Here is a 24,426-nt window from a genome sequence, read left to right on the forward strand (position 1 = left end):
TCCACATGGGTATTGCTTTATGACATCCGTCAAGTCGTGTGTCGTGATCAGCAGAGCGCATGCGAACTGGTTGAAGACACCCTCACCCAAGACTCTCAACACCAAGATTCAGCCAGCTTGTCAATGTAGAGTTCCCTTGTACAAACAGAATAGCCATATCCGAAGGGAAATTATCGCACCATCGCGGAAAGATTCCAAACCCGACCTTATAATATTCCGCTTTTATTTAGCGCTTTATACATCGGAAGGACGTCTCAAATCGCTTTGTACACAATTACCCCGTTCGTCGGATCCTCGTATGCCCGCACAAAATTGTATGCATTTCTTCACTCCCTGAGCTGAGAGCATTCAGACAAGAGTTCCAAGACTCAATGGTTATAGGCATATACTACATAGGCTACACACCTATCCTATATATACTGGGTACCAATTTAACACCTGGCTTGGGAGTGAAGTGCGGGTAGACGCTTTGCCAAAGGACGCTAGGCTGCAGTGGGTTTCGAACACACGACCCTCTGAATACAATGCAAGAGTCAGAACCGCTACATCACGAAAGGTGCGTAACCACCATCAAATTCTACAAAGCATTCCATGGCCCCAATTATCTTGAGACAATAGTGACTCTATTATGCTTGTGCATGGGCCCATATATTTCTTTGTCGTAGTTGATGCTGGATACGCTAGCGCAAGAAGGCCTCAGAACACATAAATGTAGTTGAAAAACAGTCCTTATAGTTGGTATGGGACGCTCCAAAATCTCCATTCACCATTCTCAAGCGTCGAACCTCTTTGCTGACTACGCCATAAGCTCTTCAGTTTTTTTTTAAGAAATGCTACATGAGGGACCTTAAATGTCATGGTAAAGCAGGTGTAAAAAAAATCAATGTGCAAGAATTGGTCAGATTATTGATTTGGGCGATGGACACGAAAGCATCTCCTCTGCTTCTGCAAGAAAGCTACTGCGCTACGATCTCTTGATTTTGTGCCATATTCAGACAAAATACCGAATACAGATATATGACATTATATAATAATCACAGGTTTAGTAAATGCCGTAGAAATAAAATCGTAGATTTTAAAAGGAGCATAGCTCTCAAAAATGAAAGGTAAAGTCACACTCTTCGTCAGTGCCCATGATGTGACGAAAAAAGAGAATTCAAAATCCGTTTCTGAAACAGTCGTGAAAAACACGTCTGTTCATGAGCATACGGATTGTGAAACTCACCTTTCAAAGAAATCAATGCGCTGAAGATGGAGGAAGCGCACTGTAAAAGACGCATCTAAAGACGCGCGTTACCATGACTGCAAGATGACAATGGCGAATCTCCGGCTCCAAATCAGGAAAATCTGAAAAGGGCCTCACCGCCAACAGTCGAAATACATATACAGTGCGTCCCAAAAAAAACTATACACTTTTGAAATGGCTGCCAAATAAAAAATATAGCATTATGGGAATTTTTTTTTACATTTATGGAAAGCCAATAAAGTCAACTTTCAAATGACACCAAAAAATTGGAAAACTGTTTATGCTTGAGCGAGCACTGCCAACTGAAACAAAGGGTATGAAAATTAGGGTGGGCTGGAATTAGCCTTCCAATTTATGTCAGTTTTTAAGAGGCAAATCCTTTCGAACTTGCAAAGTTAAGGGTGTTGTGATAAATTAATGATCAACCGTAACCAGTTTTGGTTGCTTATGCAAATTCTATAAATTATTAAATTGAACTTTAATGCATGAGTGAACACAAATTACACTTTTGGGGCAGCATTTCAACTTTATCATTTGGATCTCTTTTTGGGCAGCATTTCAACTTTATCATGTGGATCTCAGCAGTGTGTTCATGGGAGTCGGGAGAATAGGGGGTGAGATAGGACTTAAGTGGGAGAAGTATTGATGGAATTAGGGTCAACAGAACATTCAGCCCCCGCCCCCTCCCTCTTTCCCGCCCTCCCCTCCTGTTGAGAGACTGATGGCTATTGTCATGCAAGCGTGAAGTCCAGAGCGGAATGTTGATTTAATGATTAATTCTGAATTGGGGCATCAACTTTTTCCTATCAATCATTTCATCAACAATTTATCAGTAAATCAACTCATTCAATGTGCAATGTGATCAATCATACATTCAGTTTTTTTTCAATGAATTATTTCATTAATCATCATAATCATTAAATTTCTTGGTAATAATTCAATAAACAAGTGACCATCAGCCACCGGTCACTTGGCAGCTAAGTTTTGAATAGGCTACAATCCAGGAAGTGAGACAGAGAGGGGGGCTGGGAAATGGAGGTGGAGTGGGGAGGGTACACAATTATGACTTTCAATTTGTAAAAGGACAAAAAGAAGAGGAATGCCCTTTTAACCAAGTCTTAGCATATCTCGCCCTCTTGCTTGTAACAGGTACCATCACATTACTCTGACTCTCACGAACACACTTCTGAGGTCCACAAGACGAATATGCTACACTAAAATTACAATTCCTGTTCACTCATGCATTAAATTTCAATTTAGTAACTCATGAAATTTGCCTAAGAAACCAAAACTTATCTCACTCATTAATTTAGCTTAGCAAGTTCCAAAGGACTAATCACTCAAAAAAACTGTAAGGCTAATTCCTGCCCAGCCTAGCCGAGCTTAGTGTCTGAGGAGGAAAGAAGCGGGGCTGGGGGGTTGAGATGGAGGGAGGGGTTGCTAAATGTTCTGTTGACCTCTATCCCATCAACGTACTTCACCTACCTAAGTCATATTACCCCCTCTTCTCCTGACTTTCATAAACACATTGTTGAGATCCACATGATAAAGACAAAATGCTGCACTAAAAATTGCAATTCACGATCACTCATGCATTAAATTTCAATGTAATAAACGCATTAAATTTTCACAAACAACAAACTATCACAACTGATCTTTAATTCACCAAAGAACCCTCAACTTTGCAAGTACCAAACAAAAAACCTGAAAGAAATTGGAAGGCTAATTCCGGCCCACCCTAATTTTCATACCCTTTGTTTCAGTGGGCAGTGCTCGCTCAAGCATGAATAGTTTTCCAACTTTTTGGTGTCACTTGAAAGTTGACTTTATGGGCTTTCCATATCTATAAGTCATTTCCCCCAAAGTGCTATATTTTTTATTTGGCAGCCATTTCAAAAGTGTATAGTTTTTTTTGGGACGCACTGTATATGACATTATATATATGTATATAGTATAGCTGGTCCCGGTATGGTACTGGATGAGATTAGATGGGTCCATCATGTGTTAACAATGTTTCACATATCCCAGTCTCTATAAGAACATTACGTTACAATGTGTGTCACGGGAAATTGTAGACATAGAGAGCAAATGTAAACTGTTCGTGGGCATGTCTTTTCAATGTTGATTTTGTTTATATTACGAATTTTATTGGTATCAAGTCATCTTGTTGTTTAAACTTTTATTTGCAATGAATATTAAACAACAGTACTAAGCAATTTAATTTGCACAATTTTTTTATTCCGACCAACAATTTCAATGGCTGGTAATATGCACAAGTAATACATTAAAGACGTTTCATATTTATTACACATGAACATAATACATCTATCATGTCTATATCAGTAAGCATCAGAAAAAATTGAAAACACTAACAGCATCAGGAGAATATTGCGAAGTTTTCATTTGCTAACATAATTGCGGACTTTACATTGTATTAGCTTTACTCGAAAATTGGGGGGAAAAAGATGAGCATAGATTGTTCCATGATATTATTAATTGAATTACATGACTGATTGCCTATGTATTCATGTCTGAAAATGCGAACTTCGTTTTATACATATTATCATGTCACAATAACACCAAACTCCTGTGGCCACTTTATTTGATTTTTTTTTTTATACCTCTCGCTTTGTTGTGGCGCAATTTCTCAAATATGTCTGAAATAATACTAACAGCAACAGGGGCGGCGGACCGAAGCTGAAAGTGGGGGGGGGGCACAAGGAAAAAATGGCACTATCTTAAAACAAAGGGAAAAAAAGACTCATCTACAGTGGCGTAATGGGGCCAAAATTTTGAGGGGGGGGGGGCTAGATATGTCACATCACATACAATTAATAAGAAGTTGCGAGCGAGCGAAAATTTTAACACTTTTATAATGAAAATCCAGTTTTGTGATAGATTAGGATTACTCTTACAATTTTTCCTTCATAAGAAGTAACATATAAAAATGGAAATATTCTTTTCTGGTTTCAAAGGGGCATTCGTGAACACATAAAACGGGTCCTTCTCAGGTGAAAGGGGCACAGAACATGTCTGTGAGGAGTACCTTTCTTAGGTAGAAAAGGGTCACTGATACAAGAAAAGGCACCTATCAGAAGGCAAAGGGGCACTTGCTAACGGCATTAAACGGGTCCTCAGGTGACAGGGGCACAGAACACGTTTGTGAGGGGCACTATTCTTGAGTAAAAAGGGGCAATGATTCGGGAAAGGTCACTTACTAGAAGGCAAGGGGGCACTTGCTCACACATAAAACGTGTCCTCAGGTGAAAAAGGCAGTGAACACGTTCGTGAGGGGGCATTTTTTAATGTAAAAGTTGACACTTATACGAGAAAGGGCACTTGGTAACACTTAAAACGGGTCCTCCTTAGGTGAAACTTTGTGAAAGGGGCACATTATACGTTCGTGAGGAGGCTTTTTTCTTGCATTAAAACGGGCACTTTTTATGGCTTCAAAAAGTGGGAGGCACTGTGTCCCCGCCCCCGCCCCCAGGATCGCCGCCCCCTGAACAGCAACCTCACTTATTGTAGCCTTAAAGATGCATGAGGTAATGTGTTCATCAGAATAATTCTTTATTGGCTCAAGGCAAAGGCAAACCCTAAAGGAAGTATCAGAGAAAGAATTATGCTGGTTGTCATAGCATCAGTACCAGAGTCGGTTGTTAGCAGGTCTACAGGCTGTGAAGTCACAATCATCGGAGGTAATGTCGTAGTGCTACCAAAATCAAAGACACCCATAACAGCGTAGTGGTCTGCTAGATCTGTAACCGTCATGTTGAGGAGACACCTCTCAGAGTTGGCATAAGTTGGTACTACTGCTAATGATAACATGCAGACATCAAACGGTTCTTGAGATCTGGGTCGAACCACTTCTAAGGTAGAGCTGCTTGGTTGAAGGTGAGATTTACTAAATACGGCATAGTCGATCCAAGATGTGCCGTTTGAAACAAGGAGATCGTTTTCAGGTCCATCATAAGTGTAAATTCGATCTCCGATAAAGTTTGGAATGGCTGCATCAAGGGCTTGCATAACATTATTACCATGTCGCGTTCCATTTCGGGCATTCAGATCCCCTGCGTAGATGACTGGCTCATCATCGGGAATATTCTGTTTCATCATCAATTCATGCATTTCCTCTGCCTGCGAGACACGGACGATATCTGCTGTAGGACGCGATGTTGCTTGTAAATGTGTTCCCAGAATGTGGTAAGTCATGCTAGTACCGTCAACAGTTTTCTCAACTTTAGCATAAACAGCACCTTTTCCAGATATTGCGTCAGCCGTTGCCATGACTGAATCGGTGTAGATACAGTTATCTTCCTTGATGATAGGCCAACGAGAGGCTATAAATACACCACCATTTTCTAGTTTGGGTATCCGTGGTGGATCACCAACAGTATTAGTGTAGTAGATGAAGCCATATTGAGTCAGAATATCTCGAAATGTGAGTATGCTGGCTCCAATGGTAGAATTGAACTCAGAGAAACATCCTCCCATGAATGCCTCGTTGAAGACAATCACATCAACATCGGGATGCATTTGAACAACCTCACGAGGGATGCGACAAGTACGTTCCCGTTGACCATTCTGGTAGTAGAGGTATCTTAGCTCCCAGACGTTGTATGCTATGACACGGAATGTTGAGACTGGGGTAGGAGGAGCGAGAGGGATGGGTGGTGGAGAAGCGCATAGGACTTTTGTTCCATCTGTACATGGTTCAAACTCTCCACCGTTTGGATCCTCACAGATGAAGTCTAGACCGAACAGGCCACAAGACGTCTCATCTGCTTTGCATTTGTTGATATCTTCCTCATCACCTATCCAAGTAAAAGAAAATAAAGAAAATATAATTCTTATTAGAGTGATACCTCAGTGCTTCAAGTAAAAAGGGGTTTTTAAAAACGAAGCCGAGTAACTTCTTTAATCCAAGGGTACAACTTCTGTGATCTAATATGCGCAAAAACATATTTATCTGCACAAAAATAATATATCCCATACCAATTCTGATTTCTCCCCCTGGATTTGATACCATGACATTATCGTGCTTTCATTTTAGAATCACCCTCAGATTCATAATTATGTTATGAAAAGTACATCATATGCATAGCATTTAGAAATGTATGCGTCTACTGTCCGTCATATACGAAAGCACTATAATTTGTTCAATTTGTATATTTACCATTCAAATCGTTTTATGGAATATTATACGGGTACTGATTTTGTTAATACTTACCCAACCACACAGTTGGTGTTCCCTCATCTACGTCACACGACCCTGAAAGTAAACAGTGGTATCAATTTGGTTAATTATTTATCCAAATGAATTATATATATATATATATATACACACATATATATATATATATATATGAATATATATATATAGAGAGATAGAGAGAGAGGGGGGGAGTCGATGTACTAATCTAGGCTTGAGGTAGGTATCCTACATAAATAGTAACATAATTACCATTCACCTGTATTTTTAATTATTCTGTTGCAATTGGCGTAGAAATAATACTGTAAAAGGAGGACATAATTATGTTATGAATAAACATAATCTAGTTTATTTATTGAGAATTTTCACTGAACTATTATGGTTTAAGCACAACCTTTGGGCGTTGAGGCATGTCACTGTTTTCTAGAATGTGAAAGTCCGTTTTCTACATTAACTTCTGACTGACAAGCCTTTGTAAAACCCAGATTACAAAACACGCACACACACCCAACACACACCTCCCTGTCACTTATAATCACACACGCAGACACATCAATCTCGTCACGCCCACCCATGCACCCTTACACACCCCACACTATCATTCTCCTTTGATCTTCTGTTCCACAGCTAAAGTGGTAATTTTCACTTTATTGTCATAGTACCAATGCTGATGTAAGTACCCACCGTTATTATTATGATTTTATGGTACACAATCCTATAACAATTTACTACAACACCTAGTCCCCAGCCGCTGAGGAAATAGTAGAATCATCTCTTTATAATTAAACCATGCGATTAAAACATTAGATTTTTGTTCTCACCTTTGGCCTGAATGACAAAAAACAATGCCGTTGCTGTGAAACAGAGCGCTGATAGATGCATCTTAAATATCTGATGACATAAGCGAATAACTAAATCAATTCCAAGCCAGACTTCAAGAGAAGATATTGACAACAGAATCAAAATTGTTATAGTTTGAATTAACTTGGTAAAATAAAAAAAATATATGTATTACACTAGTAACGATTGTTGTGACATGCTGCTAAATAGAAGATATCGGAGTAAAGTTCAGTAATGTAGGCATATATATGATGCAAATAATAGGCATGATAGATAGTCTTCTAATTTTGTTTGATTGGTTAGTCAAATAATGCTTCCTTATCAAAAGAAGGTTCATTTACACCTTTTGCAATGTAGTGAATTTGTATAACCAGACAACAAAAAATGCCAAGGTCTCTAAAAAATAAAAGATGTTCTTGAAAGTGGGTTTTATTTTGATCACCCCTCTCATCTCCGCCCCTCAAAAAAGTTCATAGATTCACTGTGTGATTAATGAGTAATACTTAAACCACCAGAACAAGAACAACCTCATTTCATAATGGCCTCTGTGATTATTAAGAGGTAAATGGCATTAATTAGCTTAATCTTCATGAAATAATATTGACAAGATAGGAAATTTGGCTGATATCTGATTAAATGATCACAAACTTTACGAACCTTTTTAAATTTGTTGAGTTCCTCCTCAAAATTTATTGACGGAAGACAGAGATTACAAATTGGTATGAAATCTTACCAGGATTTCACAAAGCTGTTCGTAGTGTATGGACCTGTTACTAAGCTATAAGAAAAATCTTTATGAAATTATTTAACGCACAATCCGTAACAAATTGTGATTAGTAACAACCTTGCATTTACAATATTTCAATCTACAAAGATGAAAATATAGAAGATTAAAAATCTTATTTAGTATTAGGTCGTGCGTAAATTGTAAAAAGATTTGTGAACACGACTCTGTTTGACTTGTAGCATGAGATAACACTGTGTGTCTAAAATTAAGTGTCAAGATAAAAACTAATTGCAATCTCCAAACCTACAGAACACAAAAGTTTAACAAACTTTTGTGATTTTATCCTTGTAGTATATTGCTGATTGTGACAAATTTATATCTTTATATACCTTATGAAATCACTCAATAAATAATGAATGTTGTTAATTCATGTTGTTTTTATTTACAAAGAAATAATTACTTATACAATAATCCACGAATTAAGAGGTACATGTGCGAATAAATTATTGCATAAATTCCACTAGCATACATGTAGCACTATACAGAAACATACGCTCAGAAACATTTTACTACATTGATATATATGCTCAGATATGCTCAGGAACATTTCATCAAATGAATGGTTGCACTTCTTTTCAAGTGAATGCTAGACGTTGCAAAATAAAAATGGAAACTAATCTGTAAAAAATATTTCTTTAAGAATGATTAATTTAGGTTTTATCGTACAATGATATTGATAGAAACATGTGTTATCAAATCCTTATAGTTGTATTTATGGTTAAACACAGTAATGTAGTTGATTCATACCAATTCATGTGAAATGTCCGCTGACGTGGCTGATTCATGATTATGTTTAGGCCTACTATTCTTTGAATAAGCCTACCAAATGTTACTGTCAGTCAGGATATCCATGTATCAACAGTCAATGACTAATTTTGTGATTAAAATGATGAATGTGAGAGATACAACCAAATTGTTTGAGGTAAGATATCCAGTCCCCGAATCAGTCGTTGTTTGGAAGTCTGTTGGAGTTAGGAAATCGATTCTGTATTGAAGAGTTCCAAGAACTGCATAGTGATCAGATAGGTCTGTAATGTTCTTTATTTCAACGCATTGGTCAGAATTGGGATAGCTTGGGAAAGGTGATATTGCCGTCGAGCAGACCTCTAAAGGAGTAGACATCCTAGGTCTCACGACCTGTATTGTAGCAGCTTCAGGTTGAATGTGGGATCGACTATACAAGACATAGTCCAACCACCAGTTCGTATCGTTATTTTCGTCAAAAACGTCATTGTTCTCGTGATCGTATGTGACATTGAGTTCACCGATGATCATAGGAAGTGTGGCGTCAAGAGCGTCAACGACGTCATCGCCATTGGTTGTGTTCAGTCTTGCATTCAGGTCACCTCCATAAATAACGGGTTCGTCATCACCGATGTCTTGCTCCAGCATGAAGTCATGAATGATAGTAGCTTGGGCAACTCGAACATAGTCTGCATTCGGGGTTCGGAAAGCTTGCATATGAGTCCCAAAGACATGGTACATAACACTCTGTCCAGCAACAGTTTTATTGATCATGGCGTACACAACTCCCTTAGCCATCCACGAATATGGTTCGGCTATATCAAAAACTCGAGAATCATTCTTGACTATAGGCCACCTAGATGCAATGAATGTAGCTCCATTCTCAATTTTTGGGAAAGGTTCGCCAACACCAACGGTATCCGTGTAATAGATAAATCCATATTGGTCCAGAATATTACGTATGGTTAGGATACTTGTTTCGATGGTGTTGTTAAAAGGAGCAAAGCAACCTCCCATAAAGACTTCGTTGAACACAATGACATCTATATCTGGATGCATACTGAAGACTTTTCGTGGAATACGACATGTACGTTCCCTTTGACCACTCTGATAATAGAGATAACGTAGCTCAAAGACGTTGTATGCAAGAACTCTAATAGTGGTGGCAGGAGTGGGATCAGTCAGGGGTACAGCAGGTGGTGATGCACACTTTACTTTGGTCCCAATGATACAAGGTCTAAGTGATCCTCCACTCGGATCCTCACAAACGAAATCAAGACCGAAGTGGTCACAATGCTCGGCACTGGCCTCACAGAAATATGCGTCATCCTCATCACCTGTCAAATACAACCAAAAGTGAACGTTATACTCAACGTTGCTTACAACGTATTTACCTTGCATTATCATCACTTCAGTATAAAGTTTAAATGCTTTCCTTTCATAATCGACATTTCGAAATAATGCCTTAATGCTTTATCCATACATATGTGCCTTATATCAATGACAGATTGCTTAATGTTATTATGTTGTTATAAAATCATTATAGTGGTTTCCATAATATGCCTGTATCGTATCTTGAAGCTCTTCGGCACAAGACATCATAAACTGGGAGCCACCTCCTGACTAGTCTGCAGGCACATACCCTGATTGGAACTTTGATCAACAAGTGTGCCTCCACGCAAAGACTACCACATACAAAACTTGCTGTTCCAATACCTGAGCGAGAGAGCCTTCAGTACACAAGGCATTAGTAGGCTGCACATTCAGTCCCTTAACTCGAGTGAAGGGTTTGTCCAGCAGACTACCTTCTGTTAATAAAGAGACCAGTTCTTCACAATCAATCAAAACCATGGATCTCATTTGATTGTCAGATAAGACAATTTAGTCAGTGCTGATAATTTTTATGAAATTGCCATAGCACAAGGACCTGAGGATACAAAACTCCCATTGCGTTTTTTTATGCTGGGAAAAGGCAGAGCCCTGTGAACAACTTATTTACAGGGGGGTCGACTGATGTGAATTTAACAAGCAAAAAAAAGGTTTCAATTTAATAGAAATGAAGGTCATTTTGGTCCCGGAAAATTTGACGAGCAAAGCACCCCTCTTTAAGGGCCATGGGAGGAGGCCAATCTGGATATTACAATATATATCAACAAGATGATCCATATCATGAACATGATCAGTTCTTCCTAATACATTATTAACCAAAATATTCAAATTGACGTACCAAGCCAAACCGTAGGTTGTCCATCATCTACATCGCAATTGTTACCTGCAAACATATAATAAACAAGAAAAATTAGAGCAATCAGACCATGGTATAAAAAATTGCATTATTTTCTTTCATCGTAGACGTCCATCTCGTACATCTTATTTCATAGATCTTCCGTAATTTCTTTCACTTAATTTTGCAACTTATGTCCGACTCCTCCTCTAAATGCCATATTTTCCAAATCATGGATTATTTGGCAACTGTATGTCATAGTGCAGTGTCCTCTATTTGTAGACCTATACAGCCGTAAGAGCTGACAGAAAACTGATAGAAATTTAAGATTTATAAAAATTTAAATTCTAATTTAAGATGGGTGGCTTTTAGTGCTTCCTCTTCCAATATTGATTGCACAGGACTCTTAAATACGTAAATTCATTCTTACATAGTATACTTACCCTTACTGGTGGTATAGACTGATAAAAATATGATACTCAACGCAATTAATGTCAAAGGGTGTTGAACAATTCCCATCTTGAATGTTACAGAGTGACAGGTCCGAAATACTGAATGCTGCTATCGGAGGGTCATGTATATAGGAACAATACGTGAGATTGGTAAATATTTCTGACCGCTAATAGCTCATCAGTTCAACCTTACCAAGGAATGCAATCGACTAGATTAGACTTCATCGAGATAACCAAACTAAAGTGTACACTTCTTGCGGGACTTCATGATACCAAAAGTCAATTTTGACTGAACGTCCATGCAAGTTCTATCTTAGATGGTATACTTAACATGCTTAAGTTACGGTGTGATATGGCGTCACACCGGTAGGCCTACATATCCGTAATACTCTTTGACTTTACATTATTAATCTATGATTTTGTAATTTTTTTCTTTTGCAACGGAAAAACATCAACAAACACTATACTTCGACGAATCCCCATCCAATTTCTCTCTTTCTTGGATGGTCTGTTTATTTCAATTTCTGACTCTCTTTGTCTCTCTGTCTGTCCCTCTCTCATTCTTTCTCTCTTTGATTTACCCCTGTATAATCTCCCCTCTGTTTACCCTCATGATGTCAGCTTATCTTCTCTTGACTGTACAAATCAATTTTGAACTTAAATAAAGAATCACACGAATACTCTTCATTTTGTCTTTATTCTCCAATTTATTTTGGATGGGGGGTAGCAGTTCACTTACGTTTTTTTTTTTTTTTTTTTATAGTAAATACACAAATCGTTTTGAGCCGTTTTGTAAATACTTTTCTTCTCTTTTTTATTTATAAAATACAATTATCAAATCTTTTGTATTTGTTTTTGGAGCCTTGAAGGGTGTAACAATTACCTTTTCATCTCTCTTGGAATACTGCTATCGGTAAATTAAAGAGTGTCACCTGGGAATTGAAATATACCACTAGATTTTCCGTCTAAAAACATACCTTTAATAAAACCCACCCAAAGCAATGGTTTTTTTTTACGTGTATGTATGAACAAATAGCTAAATATGAAATCGATAAGTTGCACGTTAAGTTACATATGATAGATTCACTAATGACTTAATTTATCACCATTAGTATCGAATAATTGTAGATCATTTTATGGAATCACCAATCTAGACTGATCCCTAGAAAAGTAGGCCTGAGAGTATCGATAAAATGAAAGTAGCCATGCAAAGTCTGATGGTGACACCTGAATCTGTAGTCATTATAGAAGAGGTTGTATCTGATTTTGTGGTTTGGTCAGATTCTGTAGGTTCATGGGTGACAACGTTCGTGGTGCTGGGCTCACTTGATTCGGTTGTTACCGCTTTGTTATCAAACTTGTAGACACCAATTACTGCAAAGTGATCAGCAAGATCAGTAATATTTTGAGTCTTTCGACATCTATCAGAGTCCGCATAGGTAGGGAATGGTGTGATGGCCTCCATACAGACTTCAAAGAACTCTGATGCCCTAGGACGCAGGATTTCCTGAGAAGCTGTTAACGGATGGAGGTAGTCTTCATGGTAGATTACATAATCCTTGTAGGATGCACTGTCGCCGTCTCTAGCATCATTGAGTAAGCCGTCCGTGGTGTAATTGAGTTCACCAATGATTGGTGGGACCAAAGCATGAAGGGCCTCGATGATGTTGGCAGTGTTGGACCTAGGTTCCCTGTCATAGTAGTTCGTGTTAAGATCACCTGCATAGATTACAGACTCTCCTGATGAGAGTGCCAATTTCACGACCAGATCGTGCATCTCTGTTGCCTGACTTACACGAACCCTGTCAGCATTTACTCCTTTTGATGCCTGTAGATGGGTCCCAAAGATGTTGTAATATCGACTCGATCCATTTACCGACTTAAGAACCCGAGCATACTTTGCGCCTTTTGCTGACAACGCATCTGCAGTCGTCTTGATCGCTTCCGTGTAAATTGTCTCATCTTCGGAAATTATTGGCCACCTAGAAGCAATAAAGACACCACCGTTCTCAAACTTGGGTAGTTCCCTTACTTCTCCAACTGTCTTGGTATGGTAGATGAATTCATGCTGTACCAGAATATCTCGAATAGTTAGAGTGCTCATCTTAACGGTTGAATTGAACTTGGAGAAGCAACCACCCATAAAGGCCTCATTGAATACAATCACGTCGATGTCTTGACGAAGACCGAAGAGCTCATGAAGAATACGACACGTTCGTTCTCGTTGCCCGTTCTGATAATAGAGGTATCGAAGTTCCCAGATGTTGTAAATGACCACACGGAGTTCAGATGACGGTGTCGGGTCATCAAGAGGGATGGGATCTGGAGCAGAGCACAGGACTTTGGTGCCATTAGCGCATGGTTCAAGAGAACCACCGGACGGGTCTTCACAGACATAAACGAGACCAAAATTAGAGCACTGATATGGTTCCGCCTCACAGTACGTTACATCATCTTCATCGCCTGAAATGAATTTATATGAAGAAAAAAAATCAAAGAGTAAAAATCACCCGATTCTTTTAGAATGCATGTGTTACAATATTTACATATTCATAGTTTGTGAGCTACCTATATATTATGAAAGAATTATTCAGTATAGAAAGTGAATCAGAGTGCAAGTGATGCACTCTGTCGAGAGAGGTGCATAAAATGGTTCTTGTACCTAAATTACGGCTTCTGAGAAGAACATACAATACATTATAAATCTCTGGCTTGATATCAATCCGTGAAAATATGGCTGAAGGAAATTAAAACTCAGATATTTGAATATAAAGGGAGAGTTTTTTACTGAAAGTTTTTTAAATTTTATTTTTCGATTTCTTTTTCTGACGAGCTAAGTGATTAGGTTGTGGAAATGAATTTTAAAAAAAGTGAAGAAAAGCAATTGAGATGATATTTACCAAGCCATACCGATGGAGTGTCTTCCGGTTGGATTTCACAGTCTTGATCTGATAGAATGAAAGATAAAAGATTTGAAATTGATGACTTAAATGAGAATAGGCGGATCCAGGGGGCCCGAGGGGCCCAGGCCCCACTATTGGCGGAGCAAAAAAAAATGAAAAAAAAACAGGGGGAAGAAAGAAAAAAAAGAAGGGGAAAGAAAGGAGGAAAAAGAAGAGGAAAAAATAAGAGGAGTGAATAAAATAAGGTCAGGGGAAGTCTTGGAAAATTATTTTTAAGAATATTTCATGTCACTATATTAAATTTTCGCTCGCGCTTCGCGCTCGCATTGCCTGTTCGATGAGATACACATCTTGCTCAATAGGCTGATATGTAGCTTAAATATCAAGTTTTGAAATCAACATACAAAGCATATTTCAGCTCGGACATCGAGCTTTCATTATTTTGTTTGATTTACAATTTGATCTTTTAAGTGCTCTGTAAAATGTCCGTTTTATGTTGTAAATATCATTTGCAGCTTTTTGCGCTGTGCGCTTGCATTATTTGATTTGCCGAATAGGCCTACATATTGTCTTTGTTTATTCCATAAGATTCTATCAATTCTATAACAAACTACTTAAAATTCCCCTTTTATGACAGTATATCAAAAATTTCGTCTCGCGATATGCGCTCGCATTAATTTTTCAAATATATCAACTCATGAATCCTATTCATGATTACAAAAGTGCTAAAAATATCCAGTTGTCAGGCCTCAATATCAACAAATTTCACTCACTCTTTGTTCTTATTGAATCAATAAATAAATAATAGAATTTTCTACTAAAAAATTCCTTATAACTACATTGTCCCTTTTTCAGAAAGGAATATCGACAAGATTCATATCGCGCTTAGGAAGAGAAATCGGAAGATAGTCATCATTTTCATATGATTACAAAATGTCCTTAGGCCTAGAATGTCCAGGTCCTAGGTCAAAATAATAATAAATATATCAACTCGCGCATCGCACTCGCATCATTTATTAAGTGTTATCCACATCCACTTCACAATTCCCCGACACAGCGCTTAAGATAGTCCTTTTCATACCGGATCAAATATTTTCCGCTTCGCCCTCGCATTATTGATTTTCTTGATAAAAAAAATGAAATGCATTCAGAATGCCCAGATTCTGTCTAACTCTAAAACACGCCCACACATTTTTATTGAAATACACAGCTTGATCTTTATTCAAAACGTGCTAATTATCCAGTTTCAGATCAGAACATACAAATTTTCTGCTCGCGCTTTGCGCTCGCATTATTAATGAAGGAAGATACCAAATTACCCATCCTTTTTCATGATTTACAAAACATGAATAGGATGTCCCATTTTTAGGCCTGAAATCTCTTTTTTTTCCGCTCGCGCTCCGCGCTCGCATCAATTGTTTGGTTATTTACAGTGCTTAGAATGTCAATTTTTTAGGTCGGAATGTCAAAAATTTTCAGCTCGCGCTTCGCGCTCGCATTATTTAATAGTTAGAAATATGCATCGTCTTAATGGCTAACTGCAAAACGTCCCTTTTTGATCAAGACAGAACCCATATTAAAAATTTCTGCTCGCGCATCGAGCTCGCAGTAATTATCTAGTTACATACGCATCTTCTTCAGGCTTATAAACATTGCCCAGAATGTTCAATTTTCAGGACAAAATACATGAAACTCCAAAAATATGTTTTAATGTTGTTTTATAAGAATAATGCTAAGAAATGACTTTTAGGACATGCGCGTTGTGCCCCCCCCCCCAAACCCCTTCAAAGAAACAAACAAAAATCTTCTTTGAACGGCCGATCGGGGAGAATATGGGTGAAATTTATTTTCGCCCCCCCCCCCCCTATTGGCGGAAGCTGGATCCGCCCCTGACGTGTGTGATGTCTGAACCTACGGGTGTCGACCTAGGGGTAAGGCATTTCAGCCACGCATTAAATCTTTGAAAAAAATATCCCCAAGAAGTCCTCATGCAAGAAAGGGAAGTGATGGCACCATGAATTTTTCAAGTGTGTGTGTGTGGGGGGGGGGGGGTGGACTGCAAGCGCAGACCAATAAAATTGTGTACCGCAATAACAGATTTTCCAGGGGGCAACGGTTCGAACTAGGGAAGGGGTGGACGCCCCCAGCCGACACTGAGAAAGGGACTTGTATTGCACGTTATCACTCTTATATTCTTCTTCTCTCGCACGTTAGGCATGGTTAGGTAACTTAACCCTAATCTAGCCGGGGGGTTGATTCGACCCCCCCCCCACGACATTTTCCGTGACCATTCCGCTGCGCGAAAATTTTTGACCGCGCAGCTCGCTGACTCTTTACTTTCTAGTCTTGCGCATCTTTTGAGACCAAATTTACGATTCCCGGCTCTGAGGTTCGTAATTACGCAACATTACGTAAGTGCATGTCGAACCCAAATTGCTCAAAAACGTGATTTTGTGTACAAGGCCAAAGTAAATTGAATTTTCTCAACTTATTCATAAAGATATGATTATTTCAACTTTGATAAGCTGAAATTAATTGATTTCAACATAATTATGCTTTAAAAGGGTTCTGCTATAAAGTTGGTGAAAAAACAAAGAAAAACTATAGGTCGAAAAACAAAGAAATACATAAGAAATTCATAAAACAATGAAATACATAAGAAATTATTTTCGAACCAGGATTTTCTTCGTTTGTAATTGTTAGCAATCGCATAGAACACCCGGTCTTCTTAAGGTTAATAAATGTCATGTATACAAGTATAAGTATGTTAAAATACATTATCATTGTCTAATAATATTTCTTTCAACTTAGTAAGAGGGGTTTCAAATGGGCGTCTTTTATTCTTCTTTAATACCTCCGCTGCAAAACATTTCGACTGATGTGCAAAAAACACGCACAATGGGTTGTGACAGAGGCAAATTTTACAGAGGCATACACTTAACGTTTGGAGATTGCCTCTCAGGTATCGAGTTGAGAGGCAAAATGGCTTGTTATTTTATTTATTTATTATTATTATTATTTTTTTTTTTTGGGGGGGGGATAAACCAGCATGTGACCAAATGATAATCCCTGCAAAAAATGATTATGGTTAAGTATAGGCTTTATCATAATTTATATAAGATCCGCCTATGTGCGTGATAACGATGGAAACTGAGGGAAGAAATCGAGCAGGCCTTCAGGGAACTCTTTCAAGATCTAATCCCAAATATATGAAATGTGAACTTGCGCCCCCAACGATACTTCCTTCGAGGCAAATGAACAACATCGGCCTTCTAAAAAGACACATGCCATCTGGTATTGAGATATTTTCTTTTGCAATTAGTAATTAATTAGATTAATACATTTTAAAAGTGGTTAATCCAGGGGACCAACCCACCGATCAACTAAAATTAATTGTCTTCCCCCTCTCCCTTTTTAGGAAGAAAAAATTACAACTTTACAGAGATAAAATTTTGTCATATTCTTTTTGGCCTATAAGCATATATATACATTAACCTCAAAATCAAATAGGTGCGGGGGGGGGGGGTAAAGGATTGGGGTATCTAAAATACATCTAGCAAAATTCAAACAATTTTTTGTCCCCTTCCCCTCTGATGATAACCTTACTATTCCCTATACTGTTTTTTTGTTGGGGTATGTTGATGAGGTTGATAATAATGCAGGCGTGCAAAATCATTAAAGAGGAGTCGCTTAATAGTTATTTTTATCACGATCTTCGTTTGAAATACTGTAGTTAAACAAACGTTATGTAGGATTACTTCTTTAAATTGTACATGCTTGAATGAGGAAGTTCATCATGGCGATAAGTTGGTTTCAATAAAAGCAACCCCCCCCCCAAAAAAAAAGAGTAGCAGTTGGAATATTTATTTTCCGATTTAAACCGCATTGAAAATAAACATAACGGTTCAAATGGCTTACAGTCAAAGAAAATATAGGCCTATACAGATTGAATTGGCTGGATATCATGTTTATCAGCTGTGCCAATCGTGACACTGTTGTTCTGTCATGGGGTCCAGTGAAGAGAAGAACAGACAATAAAAGGAAAATATAAGAGTGAAAGAAAAGGCAAAGCAGAGTTCATAAATACAATACTTGGTATATGAACTTTACATAGTCGTTTAATAGTCTAAACATCCACGCTCAAGGATTAAATATATTTTTTGGTGTTTAAGGTTTTACATATTTTGGCAAAAAGAGGAGATGCAAACCAATTTAATTTCATGCATGAGTATTAAAATAGGCTTATATCGAAAAGAGAGTGTCATTATATAGTATATATGTATATATAAGTAAATCGGAGAAATCATGTCATTTCAAATGGAAAGCTATAGCGAAATGAACGAGAGCTTTTGTGATTATAAAACGCGTTTGAATACTCGTGTAATAGATTTGCTTATCATTGGTTCTAAACTTAGAAGCAATCGACATTTGGATTTGATTTGGAGTAAAACAACCTATAATATCAGCGAGTCAAAAATATAAATGGAAAAATTTACAAATTAGGCCTACACTCGACTTTTAGGAAAATCAATTTTCGCATGTGTATGAAAAGATAACCTGATATTAAAAAAAAAAAACACTTGTTCTGGAGTGCAAAAGAAACTGATAACAGTTTTTTTTATGTAGGCCTATATCCAAATAGTTACATTATTATTTAAAAGGTAAAACTTACCCGCTGCACTCTGAATTATTGTAGAAATGATCAAGCTGAAGGTAATAAGTAAAGTCTTTCTGAACACCGTCATTTTGGAATATTTTTTGTTTTCAATCTGTTATAGTATGAACATGAAAACGCCTTGTTCATATTTTGATATTTTGTTATCTTTAATTAGCTACAACTTAACTTAATATCTCTGAACTATGGATATTGTATCCTTTGAATCGTAGATTAAAATAATCTGCATATCAGTTGTCAGGATATAGGTCAACAAAAGGGGTCGCTCATACCCTTTAAAAACTGTTAAAGGTCAAGTCCATCCCAGAAAAAAATGTTGATTTGAATCAATATAGAAAAATCAAACAAGTATGACGCTGACAATTTCATTGAAATTGGATTAAAATAAGAAAGTTATGACATTAAATACTTTGCTTATTTTTCACAAAACAGTTACATTCACAACTCATATGCAGTGATATGCAAATGAGAGAGTCGATGATGTCCCTCACTCACTTTTTTTTCTTATATTGTTTGAATTTATTTACAGTCTTTCCCGCATACATTCGTATTTCCAGATTTGACAATATGCATTGGACCCTCTTGATTGAACCACTAAATGTTACACAATAGTAATTTCACGTCTTCGGGAAGAAATAAAACTCTGTTTCATATGACAATGAGGATAAAATTAAAACATTTTATATTTCATACAACAAAATACAAAAGAAATAGTGAGTGCATGGGTGATGTCATCGATCCCCTCATTTGCATGCAGATGTGCATATATTGTTTTGTGAAATTAAGCGAAACTTTAAGATGTCATATATAACTTTTTTATTTTACATCCGATTTTTATGAAATTTTCAGTGTTAATCTTGTTGGATTTTTCTCTTTTTATTCAAATCAACATTTTGTTGGGGTGGACTTGTCCTTTAATGAGAAACAGTCGGAACGTTGGGGTCTACATTTTCTGAACCCAAGTTTCTTCGAATCGGTTCGAATCTATTGGGGCTGTTTCATGATTTTCACGGACGTACTCGATATTTTTTTAATTGTTGCAGATTATTGATAGAAAAAAAATCTTACATTTCGTCCGCGGGAATATTGAGAAATTTGGTGTGGAATGTTTTTCGAGGGTGATCGGCAAGGTAAGGAAAGTTTCTTATGGATACAATCTTAAAAAAAGGTTAGAGGGAAATAGGCTTGAGAAATATATTGGATTTGAAATCAATCTCAAAATGCGGTTGGCGACCAATACAAAATTAGATTGAGAGAAATATTGATTTTTAAAATATCGCTTGATATTTTCAATGTAATTTTCAAAAGGTCTTTCATTGCAATCAAAATGAATTAGTGCATCAAAATAACCAATATTTTTTTCAAACATATTTTGATATAGGATAACGAGATTATGCAATAAGAAACATTTTCTTATGATTACATCTGGGTCCTTTATAAAAAAATAAAAATTAAAAAAAAACCCTCACAGTAATGCACGTAAAATTTAGACCAAATAGGCCTATATACTTGCATGAATCAAGAATGTAGGGCCTATCATATCGCAAAAAAAATATTCCAAACAAAATAGAAGCATGAATGAGTACGGAAGGAATATTGGTGATAACATTATATGATAATGGATGGGTCAGATCGACCGACAAAAAAGTGTCAAAATCATCCATGCCTTTTTCGGCAAAACCTCTTTTAGAGTGTATTTGATCATTTTGATCGATGCTCTCGTTGGTATAAGCAAAATGACAAACTATAGTTAAAGTTAAATACTCTCATGGGTCACATCATGATCTGAAATAATTCTTAAAACGGATAAGGATGCATCTAATATGAGTATTCTCTCTGACATTCCTTATAATGGAAAATATAAGTCCTCCAAACTGTGGTTCATGGAGACCGATATAAATCAAATATTGAAACATCAATCAGGCCTATATATATTGAGATTTCCAATCAGAATGATAGTTGTAAAGATTTTTACAAGCATCGATTAAAATGTTGAGACAAAACTTTTATGTCATTTGAAATTGGCAATGCATGCTTCCACTTTCAAATGGAATCAACCCAGGAATCACTTTCAAAGTGAATAATTTGATTGATATTAACACCGATACATACACACACATATATAATATATATATTTGTAATTAAAAAGAATAAAGGGTCGAAAGTGCGAAAGTGTATATAGCTTTAAAGTAAGTCCCCTAATTGTTCTTTTCATGCTTTTACCCGAATCAGTCGCCCTTCAGTCGCAATGTCCTAATAATTAAGATGGGCCTTCAATGTTATGAAAAAAAGGAGACATGAGTTACGGTATCTCTTTCCTGAGCCTGACTGATTTACTGTTGAACATCATTTTGTTTGTAAGATACGTAAGATAATGGTCTATAACTTTATAAGTAAAGTGTTAGTTTGTTAATATCTGTCTTGTGTCTTCTGTTTGGAACAACAAAATAAATCTTTCAAATCAGGAAGTCACTGAAAGCAAGGAGGAATATTATAGGAAGAAAGTTAACTGGCCATCGGATGTCTCATATAAATTGCGATGAGTGCATGTGTAGCATCCAACCATGATAGGGATACCTAATGATCACTCAACGAAGGCGCTATCTAGGCTGGTACTGGTTCAGACTGCAATTCCGCAACCGAGTTATTTCGCTATTTGCCGTGATCCAAGAAGCACGTCTGTGGATATGTATACCGTACTGTACTGTGCTGTGGACACTGTGTGAGCTGAGCTGAGGATATGGATGTAAACAAACCGGATGCCTGTATTATGTCTACGGTATCTTCTAAACTTGGATATAACGTCATAGTAAATCTCGTGACCCTACGTGTTTTTGAATGATTTGTACTGCACATGGGCATCGGTTTCGGCCGCCCATGCCCCGTAAAATTCGCCCAAAAACTCCCGGCGATAAAAAGGAGCCCAAAACAGAAGGTCCACAGTCCATTCACAGAAGGAATTTCCAGTGGGCCAGCTATCCAGTGCTTTTACTGTTCAGCTTACTTCGTTTTATTGTGTTCCAGCTGTGGATTCTCATAACTGAGGCTGTTTCTCGAGTCAGTGGACGGCAGAGTTTCGGCATGGTCGACAGCAGCAAGACGGGTTATGGTCCTCTGAAAAACGACATGGAGGATAATGGGAATGCTATGACTGGAGTGACAATTAATCCTTCAACGTCTTCCAATCCAACATCTAATGGAACTAAGCTTGATCCACAGCTATCAAAGCAGAAACAACATCATAAAAGAGCATTTGAGTATTTAACTAAAGCTCTAAAAATAGACGAGGAAGATAAAGGTGTGTGAATTAATGAAAGTATATAACTAAAACTAAGTGCCGGAATTTTTTTTTTGGAACAGTTGGGAGAAGGGTATTTTCCAGCAAGTGCATGTATGTTGCTGTAATCTGCATGCACCGCAAAAACTCCGGTGTTGATTTAACACCAGCCCGGAATCTATATATGTCCACACCAGAGAAGTATTGAAACAACACCAGTTTGGGATCAAACCCATGCTGTATTAATGCTAATTGGTGTTGTATAAACACCTATCTGGTGTTAGACCAAAACCAAACTGGTTCTGTTTAACACTTCAATGGTGTGGACATATATAGATTCCGGGCTGGTGTTAAATCAATACTGGAGTTTTTGCAGTATGTATGAAAAACGTATAAGACAGTAAAAAAAAATTTTTTGTCTCGCCTTGCCAGCCAGTAGTGAGATTAAGGTACCAGTTTACTGACGTGACGGCATTATTCATTGGTTAGGATAACATTGGAACACATTAAACACAATTTTGTATTTCAATGAATGCTTAGGCCTTAGGGTACTTTTTTTTCTCACCAGCCCTATACATTTAAAATTCGACCCTTCAGGAATTTCATGGGCTCTGTAAATAATTTTTCAGGCCGTCAAGCCCAAAATAATTTCCGTTTGAAAGCATAGATAAATTATGAAACTTGGAGTCTTGGACATGTGTAATCAAGTGTCATTGATGATTAGGCAAGAAATATTAGGTCATGAATCAAGTTCAAAGGTCATTTCGGGTGATTATACTTTGAACATGTGATATCATCAAAAACTGTCAAAGGTTTAGAATTCTGATTTTTCAAGGTAACTTTATAAGAATAACTCATCGAGAATAAAAAAATTGATGTATGCAATATGAGTCTGTATACTTGAACTATGTTGTAACAACATTTATTTTTTAACCAAAGGTAAAGATTTTTTTAATATTCAAGATATTTTGTGAAATAAGTCCCAATTATTTGGAGAATTGTTCTGCCTAGATCAGGTATTAGGTATTCAGTATAATTTCTGATCACTTGTGACGGGAGGAGAGTTAATTTGATTATAAATTCATAATTCGCAAAGGTATTTCTTAGAATTTAATGAGATTTGTGTTAGATGGTTTATCATATATATCTCAATTACATAAAATGAATTATATGCTACCAACTAAAGGTCAAAGGTCATTTGAGATCAATGAACATTATTTTTGTAAAGAATTTATTTATTTTTCTCTAATTTTGAAAATTTAAGCAATGTCTAATTTGTCCTTGCTAAATCAAAAGAATCATTAAAAAACTTGAGCGAGTGTCAAATATCATTCACATGACTGAATATTTATTAGAATATAGAGTTTAATTCATTACAAGGTAAGAAGTGGTACATTTCCCAGAGCTCTATTTAATCATGCTTTAAGATTATGCAGTGACTTTAAAGATGTTGAAAAACAAATAGTTTGAAATCACAAATCTCAGAGCTTCCTTGGAGGTTGCTCAGTGAAGATGTATTTCTTTCTGAATTAAAAAGGCAGGAAAAGGGGACCTGTAGAGTAGAGATGTATGATGTACATGTATCATCTGTGATAATTCATGCTTCAAGACCTTGTATACATCATTGTGTAATGAGTTCTTTAGACCCCATTTCAGGGATTTGTGAGGCACTCCCAGGTCAAAATATGATTTGAGCAACCCCCCCCCCCCCTGCATGAAAGCTGATCCGGAAGACGCATGTTGCCTATAGCATCGTGATTGATGCTTGGTATTAAAGCAACCCTGGTGATTATAGCGGGTAACAAATGTTCTGTGGCATGTAAGTTGATACTATCTACGTACATGTGTGTATAAATTAATGTGCTACCAACAATTTGCATCCCAAGAGATGAGGCTAGCTTTGTACGAATTTCTACAAGTTTTCTGAGGAAAAATACAATTGAAATGCCAATATTAGTGTGGTGTATAGGGGGAAAAACACACTTTTCACAAATTACCAATACCATCATGTTTTATACTAAAAAAAATAGTGGTATTCAAACTACACCACCAGTGTTCTCAGAGGA

General features: G+C 37.1%; 3 protein-coding genes across 3 annotated transcripts; all 3 read right to left on the bottom strand.

Annotated features, from left to right (window-relative positions):
• Positions 1 to 3,362: 3,362 nt before the first annotated feature.
• On the bottom strand, positions 3,363 to 7,521 carry LOC129266054 (sphingomyelinase C-like). The gene is made up of 3 exons (XM_054903932.2): positions 7,280 to 7,521; positions 6,477 to 6,518; positions 3,363 to 6,060 (listed from the first exon to the last, which is right to left on the bottom strand). Exons 1-3 carry the CDS (start codon positions 7,338 to 7,340, stop codon positions 4,817 to 4,819), a joined length of 1,347 nt encoding a protein of 448 aa, XP_054759907.2. The 5' UTR covers positions 7,341 to 7,521; the 3' UTR covers positions 3,363 to 4,816.
• LOC129266053 (sphingomyelinase C 2-like) lies at positions 7,505 to 11,982 on the bottom strand. Its single transcript, XM_054903931.2, has 3 exons — positions 11,497 to 11,982; positions 11,057 to 11,101; positions 7,505 to 10,166 (listed from the first exon to the last, which is right to left on the bottom strand). Exons 1-3 carry the CDS (start codon positions 11,570 to 11,572, stop codon positions 8,941 to 8,943), a joined length of 1,347 nt encoding a protein of 448 aa, XP_054759906.2. The 5' UTR covers positions 11,573 to 11,982; the 3' UTR covers positions 7,505 to 8,940.
• Positions 11,983 to 12,195: 213 nt separating this feature from the next.
• Positions 12,196 to 19,206, bottom strand: LOC129266051 (sphingomyelinase C-like). The gene is made up of 3 exons (XM_054903930.2): positions 19,081 to 19,206; positions 14,406 to 14,453; positions 12,196 to 13,968 (listed from the first exon to the last, which is right to left on the bottom strand). Exons 1-3 carry the CDS (start codon positions 19,151 to 19,153, stop codon positions 12,668 to 12,670), a joined length of 1,422 nt encoding a protein of 473 aa, XP_054759905.2. The 5' UTR covers positions 19,154 to 19,206; the 3' UTR covers positions 12,196 to 12,667.
• Between the last annotated feature and the right edge of the window lie 5,220 nt (positions 19,207 to 24,426).

The sequence above is a fragment of the Lytechinus pictus genome, chromosome 7 (assembly GCF_037042905.1).
Source record: "Lytechinus pictus isolate F3 Inbred chromosome 7, Lp3.0, whole genome shotgun sequence".
NCBI lineage: Eukaryota > Metazoa > Echinodermata > Echinoidea > Temnopleuroida > Toxopneustidae > Lytechinus > Lytechinus pictus.